This window comes from Myripristis murdjan, chromosome 1, assembly GCF_902150065.1.
Source record: "Myripristis murdjan chromosome 1, fMyrMur1.1, whole genome shotgun sequence".
Taxonomy (NCBI): Eukaryota; Metazoa; Chordata; class Actinopteri; order Holocentriformes; family Holocentridae; genus Myripristis; species Myripristis murdjan.
In genome coordinates, this window is record NC_043980.1 from 9,681,571 (window position 1) to 9,694,053 (window position 12,483).

The window sequence follows — 12,483 nt, forward strand, 5'->3', positions numbered from 1 at the left end:
CGGGTTAAAACAGACATTCAACTGAATTAAAATTAGTATTTTGATTACCTAAAATTGTGGATCTGATTAAATCAATTTTACCTCTGAAGTGGTCCGCAAAGTCCTCACAAAGAGAGTTTGTTGGAGTCTGATGGAACTTGCTGGAATCGGGGTTGATTAAACGGTCGATGGTGTCAAAGAGGATTTTGGGATTGTTGTTGTGAAATGAGATTATTCTGCTAAAATGGTTATTTCTTGCTTCTTTCAGAGCTCTGTTATATATTTTTAATTGCTCACGGTACATCTGGTAGTTAACTGTCAATTTGTTCTTTGTTGTTCTTCCATTTTCTCTCTGCCACCCTGCAATTTCTCTTCAGTTTTTTGATTTCTTCATTTCTCCACTGCGTTGTATGTTTAGTTGGGACTTTCTTTAAAACCGGTGGAGCAACAATGTCAATGGCTGTCTTTAATTTACTGTTAAAATCATCAACAATAAAATCACATGGTGCAGGTAAAAAAACTGGAGGATGTTTATCTAAAATGTCAATAAAATTTGCAGCCACTTCAGAGGTAATATAGCGCTTCCTGACAGTTCTCACTGTGGTCTCCTGCTGAATAAAACTGGTGATATTAAAAAACACGCAGTAATGATCAGACACAGCCAAGTCAACAACAGAGGACGCACCAGCTGAAAGCCCATGGCTAATGACCAGATCCAGGGTGTGTCCCCTGTTGTGAGTCGGCTGTGTGACGTGTTGTGTAAAATCCATACAGCTGAGGAGGTTTAAAAACTCTTTTGACATGCGGTCTGATGGATTGTCTATGTGTAGATTAAAATCACCGGATATAATAATAAAATTGTAAGTGGCATGGATTATTGATAAAAATTCTGAAAAATCACTGATAAAAGCAGCCTCATGTTTTGGTGGTCTGTAAATTGTGATGCAAAGAATGGAGGGGCTGCTAAAAACAAATGCATGGTGCTCAAAGGTGGTGTACTGATCAAATGAGATATTTTGTGGTCTAAGTGAATTGTTGATTATTGCTGCAGTACCACCACCCTTCCTGCCACTTCTTATGGAGAATGTGAAGTTAAAATTAGGTGGGGAGGCCTCAGTGAGAACAACTGGTGCGTCTGTACCCAGCCATGTTTCAGTTAAAAATAAACAATCAATTTTATTGTCTAAAACTAGGTCATTAATAATAAAAGACTTGTTAAAAAGGGAGCGAACATTAAAAAGTGCCATGTTGATGGTGACAGGTGACTATTATGTAAAGAGGTGGATTGCTGGTGTTTTGGGAGAGGTCTTAGGTTATGGGAGTTCACAGAGTGAGCATGGTGGTGTCTGGTGTGTTGACGTCCTGTTATGATAACGGGAATGGGTGAAATGTTGGTGTGAAGTGGTCCATGTCCGGTGTTGTGTGTACATGGTCAGTGGTGGAACATGATGCGTAGGAGCACGGACCTGGGGGACATCAGTCAGTGGCGGACAGATCAGTTGTTGAAGGTTTGGGGAGATTGGCGTGTTGCACACCGTATGTCAGGTTGGCGGACAGCATGCGGGCACCTGGGGCCTATTCCATGAAAGCAGCTAAAGAAAGCTGCGCTTACGTGATATAGCCTGGCTTGAATTAGCGTCAACTTTCACTAAAGCCTCAACCCGTTCCACTAACGCGATTCGGCCGCGTCAAGTCAGCGCTAATTCTAGCCACGTTTGAACAAGCCTCAGGTGCGCGCGTTCACGGGGCACATAAGCAGCCCAGAACAGTCGATTGTCGAAACGAAGATACAATGTCTCAAAAGGAGGGGAAAAGGAGAGCCTCGACATTTTCAGCGGCGGAGCAGACACTGCTGATGGAACTATATGAAGAATATAGAGAAATCATCACAAACAGGGCCGGCTTTTGGCATAGGCGGTATAGGCAATTGCCTAGGGCGCCATCTGCTGGAGGGGCGCCGCTAGCGGCCAGAGGGGCGCCGGAAGCGGGATTGTTGACCGGCGCGACACCGTCGGGATATGGAAATCAAAAAACTGGAGAAGGAAGTAGGCTAAGTAGCCTATAAATTTAAACACAACAGAAAGCCATGGTTTGGACTGTATTTAATGCTTTCATTCTTTGTCTTCACAGCTTGAACAAAATGATGATTATTGAGTTTGTTTTGTTGTTGTTTTTTTAATGGTTAATAGGCTAAATGATTTCAAAACCTAGGAATTTACATTACATATGAAATTATAGGTAGGCTACATGTAAAAATCCAAATATAAAGGGATCATTCAAAAAGTGGGATGACCATGAATCCAATTGGGATTAACTGAAATATGTGTTCTTACGTCCCTCACCTGTGTCAACTAATCTATTGGCTTCGGGCAGAATAGAGGCGGGTCATCGCAAATTGCGGGTGGGAAATAAAATAAGACGTCTTTTTTTATTTAACCTCATGTTCTTTTCAACCCTTTTATGTTCAACGCTTGTTGTTGCATTTGATGTATGACTTGTGCTATATGAATAAAATTTGATTGAGTAATTGATTGTTTATTCGGTTGATTTCGGAGACTGACAGTGATAACACATGATTTTCATTACGTTTATTTTTATTAAGTAAACACGTACATTCATGCTTGGTCACATTGTGGGAAATAGGCTAAGTCTGAATTTATATTTCCGAACACGGACATGGTGCTACATAATTAAATCTGAACTTAATTAAATTGAATATGTGATGCCGGGGCAACAATATAGACGTGACGGAGCCGTCATCTGGGGGTCTGTTTGCGTCCGTCGGACATTCTCTGACACGCAGCTGAGCTAAGCTTGGCTGTAAGCCTGCCACGGAGCAGGCTAGTTCTGCTGACTAAGTTGCCATGGTTATTGAGCTGCAACTCATATAAGCCACTTTGATGGAACGGAACTCCCACTTAAATTAGCGAGACTCATCGAAATAAGCCAGGCTATCCCGTTAGCCAGCTTGATGGAATAGGCCCCTGATCTGTTCAGGTGAAGCCCGTCTGGCCCAAACAGATGCCGTCTCTCCCAAAACACATCAAAGTTGTCTATAAAACCGACATGATGAGTGTTACAGGCAGAGGAGAGCCAGGTGTTGAGGCTGAGCAGCCTGCTGAAGCTGCCCATCCCTCTGCCACCGGTGGGGGTGGGGCCGGAGATAAAAACACTCACCTGGGACTGTGACAAGGTTTTAAAAAGGTGGGTGAAGTCCCGCTTTAAAAGTTCCGACTGCTGCCTGGCGATGTCGTTGGCTCCTGCGTGGATAATAATCCTTTTCGCCTGGGGGTGCGAGCTCAGGATGTCCGGGATTTTCCCCGTTATGTCCATAACGGTATCGCCGGGGAACGACAGGGTGAACGCCCCCCTCATGCGGACATGCCTCACGATGGAGTCCCCGATGATGAGGGTTGTGGGAGCGTCCGCTCGATCTCCAGGGGGGCATGCCAGCTCAGCCGCCCCGACACCCACACCAGGACCCCGGGTGTGATCCCTCGCCTGGCCACACTACGCATGCGCAGTGTGGCTAGAAGCATATTCTGACAAGGTTAAGGTTAGGGTTAGGGTTAGGTTAAGGTTAGGTTTAGGGACAAGGTAGGACGTTTCGCGGAGGTAGGACGATTTGACAGAACACCGGCTTCTCGCTCACGGACAGAGCCGCATACTTGTTCGAGAGCGACAGGCTCGGGGGAGAAGGAGCCCCGCCACGGGTCCCGCTCGGGGTCCTCTTCCGCCTGCGGACGACCACTTCGGTCCAGGGGGTCCCCTTGTTTGGAGTGGAGCAGGCGGGTCGCCGACAGGACGAGGACGGTTCCCAGACAACTGTGTGCCCGAGTGCCGAGGTGGTGTTCTGTGGTGCGGGCTCACCGGTTACTGAGGTCTCCAGTCAGCTGGATAGCGTTGGGAGACGAGACCTGATGGAGGTCAGCAGGGAATCCTTCCTCTGCAGCTCGCCCGACATTCTTTCAATGTCCTCGAGAAGGTCAGCGATCTTTTTGTATGCCTTTTTTAGCAATTGTTCCACCTCTCCAGGTGAGTCCAGTGTTGGCATGGCGAGTGTAGCTAGCCTAGCCTCCAGGCTAAAAACAAACCTAGCTGGACTAGCATAGAAGTTGCGATTACTCACACACTTAAAATCCAAGCTAAAATCTTTTACCTTGTTAAAACATTTAGGTAAAATAAATAGGATCTAAAAGTGTAGAGTAAAACTGTGGGTTAAAACTGGGTAAAACTGGTTTAAAATGTCACTGTATGACAGAGCGTCTCACACAGCGTCGATATCCGCATTCCAACAATGAATTCATCACATATCACATAGTTGAGGCTCATCTGTACGTCACATGACCAGATGCAGGTGAGATATTGTCCTTTCAAGGCAGAGCCCTGTGATCGGCGTTCATTAGTTAATAGTGAAAGTCAAAGCGAGCACAAGGAGGGTTTGTCCTGGCAGACTGCAGGAGCAAGTGCGTGTGAAACAATGGCACAGGTAAGAGCTAAGAGATGAGCTAATTATACTGACTTTGACTTGTTAACGTGAATATGCTGAATATCACAGTTAAGCTGAATTCTGTAAATTCACCTTTAAAATGTCTTTAATATGAATTTGTATTCATAAAGAGACCTTAAAAAGATCTTTTCCCCCCAGTTCTCCCCGTGGTGCAAAGTTAATACTCTTCAGGCTTGTCTTTGGAATGAAATCTGTCATTTTTGTGAAATATGCATTAATAAAATAAAAATTACATTTAGAAACAGCAACAAAGAACAACATTTTTCAGAGATTCTGCAGAGACCTGGAGTCTCTGCAAAACTGAATTTGTAATAAATACTTGAATTGTTTTCCATTTGCATGTGGGAAATTATCCTACAATTGGGAAACTCCTTAAAAAAAATTGTCAATTTTTGACAAAGTGCACCATATATATATATATATATATATATAAATAGTTAAAAGATAAATCATGCAAGGTTTTTTCAGTCAATGCTGGCTAATATTTAACCAGAAATGAGAATCATCTTAGAGCTGAACCCTTCCTTTAACTGCATGAAATTCCTCGGAGTGTCTATAAAGTCAAAAAAGACAATCGAGAGTTTTGGTCAGAGTAAAAGTGAAACCAGAGATCAATCACAAGAGCTGTCTGCACCAAATACAGGATTACTCATCTGTGAACATAATTCTCGTCTGACTCGTCTAACAGGGCCAAGAGATGGGCTTATCTTGCAAACAACTCCAGCAGCATATTTATGTCTGTGTTTACGTCTTTATGTCTGTTTTCATGTCTAACAGGATAATAATGGATTTGGTGAGACTTTGCAAGGCTGTTGCTTAAAAACAGCATTTTCTGATTTAAAATGTTCCTCAGGCTTCAGCTGAATTTTTAAAAGCAGAGCATGAAAACAGTCTCAATTCCTAAATACCACCTTTACTCTCATTCATGAAACTTCTGTATACTAATGAGTTATATTTGCACGCAAACAACATTTAGATTACAAACTTATACAGGATTCATGAACATCAGTCAAATTTAATCTTTAATCTTTAATGTTTGATCTTATGTTAATGAATCCCACTCTTACTGTACATGGGTGGTTGGCCTATGTTCACATCATCAGTTACCATAAACCCATACCCATGAATAACTATTCAATTTTCGTTTATTGAAGCGTTCAAGCATTTTTAATCAAAATTCCTGCATTGCAATGACTGATCTGGCCTGATAGTAAGAAGATAAGATGGTAAGTTTCACTTTTGGAGGACACAAACAAGATAACAGACTAAGATTGTCTCAAGTGCTTTCTGTTAGATGTTTTGGAAAATAGTCAGGAAGTCAGTTTAAGGTTGGCGTTAAGATTTTGACAGACTTCACCCTCGGGCAGATCACAACCTGGAAGCATCTTGCACACATAGAGCTTAGTGCAAGATGTCTATGTGCTCATCAGTGTTGAATCGAGGGAAACGCAGTGTGAGCATAACATTCAGCTCCATTTCCCCCAATTCATCAGGCGAGATCAAATGAAAAGACACAAACTGACACCAGAGAGGAATAACGTCTGAGTTGAAGGGGGAAACTGAAATGAAACAGGAATCTCGGTTCTTTTGCTGCCAACATGCCTTCCTAGGAATTTCAAGGAATTCCAGAGAGTAAAGGAAAGGGCTCCATGTTTATGTGCTCAGGACCAAAACCTTTCACAAAGGCAACTTTAGAAAAAACTGAACTGTGAGTTTAAAACATAAGGTGAATTTTAAAAAAATGTGGGCAATTCATTCTTCTCTAGCTACAGTATATTGTAATTATGCCAGTTGTCAGTCATAAAAATATATACCAATGCTTTCATAGTACTTTGATAGTACATTCTTGTGATTTTCTACACGTTCTGGCACTTGCTGTATTATGAAATGTGCACACCCTCAGTCATCAGGTGCAGGTGTGTGTGTATACTGAATGTAAAAGCAGTGTTGTACGATGTGTCTGAATGTGTGTTCCTGTAGCCCAAACCTCCGGTCCCGGCACCAAGGAGAGGCCGTCCAGACAGAACCTCCTCTGAGGACAGCGAGCCCCGGTCGCCAACACTGTCACCACAGGTCAGGGGTGTGTTTGTGTGCTCCTTCTCCTGTGTGTGTTTGTGTGTGTGTGTGTGTGTGTTTGAGTGCCACAGACATTGACTTTGCTGAATTCATTCATTTATGCACCGTATTTTCTCCTTGCTATATTAAATCATCTCTAACGTTTTCCTAATTTTCTCTCTCTCTCTGTGTGTGTGTATCTCATGTGCTTGAGTGTGAGTGCCTTGTGTGGGTGAGACTGTCAGGATTTGTACTTCGCCACAAGAGGGCGCTAAACCAGTAATATGGCCCCCATATATTCATAATTGCCCAAGAAAGGATTACAGTAAAGTGTAAACAATAAGGGAATTACATTGAGTGGAAGGACCCTTACACTTGAAAAAAAACAAAAAAAACAAAAACAAAAACAATATTGCATAATATAAAGGGGAAAAAAGCTCCTTGCGAGACACTGAAACTCTGATGATGATGATGTGTAATTATTTCCATTCAAACTCAGCCGGCTGCGCTCCGTTCAAAACCACTTGTGGCTCCAAAGAAGTTCAGTGTTGAGAGGAGTGAGGAAGACGGTGCCAGGAGCCTGAAAATCTCAAAGGTACCCGTTTCATGTTGCGGTGCACAAAACTCGCCTACATGTCTTGTTAAAAGAATAACTCAACCCAAGATGAAAACTCAAGTTTCATTTTTAGGTGAACTATTCCTTTATGCTTTTTAAAGAGCTTTCAAGGGCTCAGAGAGAACAGTAGAAACTCACACATGCAAACGTATTCATATCAATGTCCATGTAAATTGTGCAAAACTCATTCGCTATGACTTATTTATTGAATGAAATGCCGTCCTGCAGATCCATGACTCAGAGAAGAGCAAGCAACCGGCTCCGTCTCTTCCTCAGTGGCCCCCTGCTGTTCATAAACCAGAATGCACCAGTCCTGCATCTGCAAATCAAGGAGTCCTGATCGCAGAGATAGTGAAGAAGGTGAGGGAAAAACTAAACCCGCACCACATCCAGACTGTGAATATGCAAATGTACAAAACTGATTTTGAAGACAGTAGACCCAAAATAATGCTCGATTCTCAACGGAAACACTCAGCATATTTTCCTTATCTGAATGTAATACGGTTTCAAGGGCTCAGAGGTGATGAATCTCACACATGCATTCGTATTCATATCAATGTCCATGTAAATTGTGCAAAACTAATTCGCTATGACTTATTTATTGAATGAAATGCCATCCTGCAGATCCGTGACACAGAGAAGAGCAAGCAACTGGCTTTGTCTCCTCCTCAGGCGCCCCCTGCTGTTCATAAGCCAGAATGCACCAGTCCTGCATCTGCAAATGAAGAAGTCCTGATCACAGAGATGATGAAGAAGGTGAGGGAAAAACTAAACCCGCACCACATCCAGACACTGCTCCTGTGCAGACTGTGAATATGCAAATGTACAAAACTGATTTTGAAGAAAGTAGACCCAAAATAATGCTCGATTCTCAACCGAAACACGCAGCATATTTTCCTTATCTGAATTTAATGCGGTTTCAAGGGCTCAGAGGTTATGAATCTCACACATGCATTGTAGCGGACCCTTGGTTCAATAAATGACGTGACGAGATTCCTTACGGGTGCTTAACTTTATTAATAGACATGGCACCGTGAAAACTACAAAAGGGAAATACAGAAAAAGGAAATTTAGGTTAAAAACATGAAACAAACATTTCGTCACTCTTAAACTCAATCAAAGCATAAAAAATAGAGTGCACGGCATCCTTCAAAATAAAATACAACCAGACATGGAGCTGAAGGGTAAAAGCTTAGAAATACATCAACATAGCCTACCTCATTCCACTCTACCAAGGGGGCTAATTTCCTTTAAGGCCGAAGTCGCCAGTCGGTGAACCCATCTACCTCCTAACAATCAATGAAACAAACTTAAACAGACTGCGAAAACCCAATCAACACAAAAGCAATACATAAGCACAATACATAATCCAAAAAAAAGGAGAGAAGAAAAAAAGAAAGAGAGAAACTTACTCAAAAAAATCGCCAATACAAAGAAAACCCAGCAGCACACGCCGCACCAACCCACTGGAGACAAAAGGATGAGATGCTGGATGCGCAGGTGAATATGCGCACAGGCCAGGTTACCGGGCGCGTTAGTCTCCTCCCTTATATAGCTTCCCCTCACCAACCCTGGCCACTAGTTGGCAGTCAAAGACAATTTATTTGCATTTTACACACAAAAAAGAGGAGTCCCAACAAACACAGAAGGGGCACAGGGGATTTACCGTTATTCACATGCATATTTATTCATTTCAATGTCCAAGTAAATTGTGCAAAACTCATTCGCTATCACTTATTTATTGAATGAAATGCCGTCCTGCAGATCCGTGACACAGAGAAGAGCAAGCAGCTGGCTCTGTCTCCTCCTCAGGCGCCCCCTGCTGTTCATAAGCCAAAATGCACCAGTCCTGCATCTGCAAATGAAGAAGTCCTGATCACAGAGATGATGAAGAAGGTGAGGGAAAAACTAAACCCACACCACATCCAGACGCTGCTCCTGTGCAGACTGTGAATATGCAAATGTACAAAGCTGATTTTGAAGAAAGTAGACCCAAAATAATGCTCGATTCTCAACCGAAACACAAAAGCATATTTTCCTTATCTGAATTTAATGCTTCTGAGCTGCTTGGTAACTTTTTATTTTTTTTCAACCAGGTGACAGTCATTCAAAGGGCAAATGATAATTCAATCTATGAGGATATGGATACTTACAAGGTAAGGGAAGAAAAAGATTGAATTAAAACCTGGAAAAATATGACCAAAACTGGTATGAGCTACAAATTCTAGTCATGGAAATATATCTCAAACATATCCACGTTACAACATTTTGTTGAAGTTGAAACAAAAAAACAAACAAACAAACAAACAAACAAAAAAACATTGACTTTTCCTCAGACGGCGCTTCAACAATCAACTTATAGCTGTGGAACGACACCGATGCCTCCGTGTCCCAGCTCTCCTGTCAAAGACAAGCCAGTCAACAAATATCAAGACGAAATTCTGGTAATCCTTTTACAACCACATGAGAAGCCTTTCATTACACAAATTTAAATCCAGCGACTACAAATAGTGTGTTTTTTTTGTAACATTATTAAATACATTCTCTAATCTGCCAGGATGCCAACTATCTGAAGGACTGGTGGAAGAAAGTCAAATGTGAGTGAGAAATAGAAATATTGTTGCGTGCTGATGCTATTAGCTTTGTCCTTTCACTGCACGTGTGTTTGGTAAGTTGTCGCTAAGCCATAGTTTTATTCACTTTTAGCCTGGAATACTTTCTCACAAAACCTCAAACACAAAGAGATGGAAGAAACAAAGTAAGTAAATTATTTCCTGCATTATCAGGTCAGACTGACTGAGACTGCTAACACACATTCAGCTGTCGTGACAATTTACACAGATTGGCCTGTTTGGGGGCACTGTAATTAAAAGTTAAAAAAAAAAAAAAAAAATAGGTGATGCATTTTGCTCTGAGTGCTGGTGTTTTTAAAATTATACTGATTAACCTGATTTAGACACAAGATGAGAGAAGATGTTTGACACCATTTTCATCTGCGTACGTCCAGTGCTTTAGCATTTTGAAAAAAAAAATGCTAAAGCTGCCTTATTTACACAGAGCATCATGTATATTTGAAATACACATGTAGGTACTGTGCAAGTACCTTGTACATTGATCCACTGAGTAAATAAGACAGCGTCAGAGTTGCTGCAAGGTTTATTTTTTCATTTTAATAGTGCCAGGCTAATGACTCCCATAGACTTCAAGTCTTTACGCTAAGCTAACACAAAATGCTATCCACTGGAACCAAACCACTGGACGTACAGAGGTGACAGTGATACTGAGCATCTCATCTCTGCCTTCTTTATTTACATTTGGAGTGACGTGTGTTTATCTGCAATTTCAGCCTGGTTTTGGATCAAATTTGCTTTGCTGTGCTTTCGTTCTTGACTTTAATTTGACCTCATCTTGATTTAGACTCCACTAAAGTGGTTTTGATTACATTATTAAAATGCTATAAGTGCCATTATAATACACCACAGAATCATCCAAGCTAAAGCTCGACGGATCTACAATGCCATCCAGCTGTACAACATCCTGATGACTGAGCACGGCGGCACCCTGAAGGACTATATCACGCAGCTGTCCTGCATCGCTGACAACCTGGACAAGGTGAGAAAACACACATCTCTTTTAATTATTTTATTTTTTCCATTGTTTTTTTCTGTATTTTGTTGTGTTTTGTTGTTCTGTAATGTACTACATAAATAAAACTTGATTGATTGGCTTCATTTCCGATGCAGCTCACCGTTCAGCTGACCTGTATTTAAATAAATCCCTTCAAATCTTAAGGTCTCAAAGGGGACAAAGATCGCCGGCATCACTGGAGGGGCAGCAGGTGTGGCAGGAGGTGTGGCAGCGGCGGGGCTGGTGCTGGCCCCGTTCACCCTGGGTGCCTCGCTCGCCCTCACTGTGGTCGGGGTGGGAGTGGCGGCAGCCGGCGGGGCCACCGCTGCATCAGCAGCCATCGCCAACCAGGTGAGCAGACGTGAAATCAAACTTTATTGAGCTCATGTTAAATGTGCTCCATGCAACACTGTCGAGGGTCGATTAAAGTGAGGGCCATTGAAGTCCCTGTTGACCTCACATGACTTCTGTTTTCGGTCTTTTTCATTCTCAGCTACCAAAAAACTATTTCCCTACTTACCCCTAGTGACTAAGGGTAGGTAGGGAATCATCTCTTTTTTGTATTTTAGGTGAACTGTTCCTTTAAAACAACAAATGCCATGCTCAGTGGTGCAACAGTAAAGGTGCTGTTCCTTAGGCTAATGAGATCTGTTCCTCCAGGTGACTGTCACACAGGACAAGAAGAAAATCGAGAGTATCTTCCAGGAGTACGAGGCTCTCATGGAGGAGATTCAGGACTGCCTGAAGTTCATCAGCGAGGGCCTGGAGCACCTGAGGGAACATGACACGTCCACCCTTAGAGCAACCAGGGCCAAGTCACCGAGGGTCACCGCGGTGGCTCAGCTGGCCACTTCAGACAGGGCTAGTGCCCGGGCCATGGAGGCCAACAGCAAGGCGTCAGGGGTGATGCACGGCTTCGCCCTCGGGATGTTCTTCACCCAGAAAAAGGGTGGCGCCAAGGTGAAGAAGGGCCTCGAGTCCAAGTTAGCTGAGAAAATCCGCACGGTAGTAGAGGAGATGAAGAAGGGACTGGACGAGCTCATGCATCTTAAAGAGCTGTTCAGCGAGTTCAATTGACATGACAAGTGATATTTATATTTTAAAAAGATTGTTAAACTTCTTTGACAACTTTCTTCACCAATCTGATTTCCTCTTCATTTTGTAGAGATGCACACACATTGCAGCCTGTAGTACACCTACTCTTATAATATTTCTACAATAATTCCGTGCAACTCTGATGTTGAAAATACACATGCTGTATGTCTTTGTAAGAAAAAATTATTGGGAAAACACTGAAAGGGCCTTGACCTTAGGCCTATTTAGCCCTGCACTGTGTAATACTGTGTTAACATATCCTAAACATAAACAACTAAGTTACAAGGCAGTTAAAAAAGAAATGCTCAAAAATGGTAATAAAGCACTGTAAACAGACACAAATGTAAGGGAAAAGAATAAAGAAAGTGAATAATTGAAAAAGCACTTATGTTTTTTTCAGTACTTTTGGTGGTATTGCTGTTGTGGTACCTGTTTCTTCTTTGCAATACTTAATAGTTTTTCTTTAGACAGATTCAAAGCATCATTTAAAGTACTGACCTGTCCATCATTACTGGAAGTTTGTCACATTCACTTCTGCATCTGTTTTGTATAACCGGCATGTTTTTTTTTTTTTTTTTTTTTTATATTACAACATATACTT

General features: G+C 42.1%; 1 protein-coding gene across 1 annotated transcript; it reads left to right on the forward strand.

The window, feature by feature from the left end:
* The first annotated feature begins 4,344 nt into the window (after positions 1–4,344).
* LOC115363791 (uncharacterized) lies at positions 4,345–12,244 on the forward strand. The gene is made up of 13 exons (XM_030058104.1): positions 4,345–4,468; positions 6,470–6,562; positions 7,044–7,139; positions 7,389–7,520; positions 7,785–7,916; positions 8,925–9,056; positions 9,257–9,316; positions 9,497–9,604; positions 9,718–9,757; positions 9,867–9,918; positions 10,643–10,772; positions 10,953–11,138; positions 11,448–12,244. The coding sequence occupies exons 1-13, from the start codon at positions 4,460–4,462 to the stop codon at positions 11,862–11,864; spliced, it is 1,587 nt and encodes a 528-aa protein (XP_029913964.1). The 5' UTR covers positions 4,345–4,459; the 3' UTR covers positions 11,865–12,244.
* Positions 12,245–12,483: the final 239 nt, after the last annotated feature.

Coding starts and splice junctions, on each gene's coding strand:
- LOC115363791 (XM_030058104.1), top strand. Junction 7,521..7,784: donor TCGCAGAGATAGTGAAGAAG/GTGAGGGAAAAA, acceptor GCCATCCTGCAG/ATCCGTGACACAGAGAAGAG. Junction 7,917..8,924: donor TCACAGAGATGATGAAGAAG/GTGAGGGAAAAA, acceptor GCCGTCCTGCAG/ATCCGTGACACAGAGAAGAG.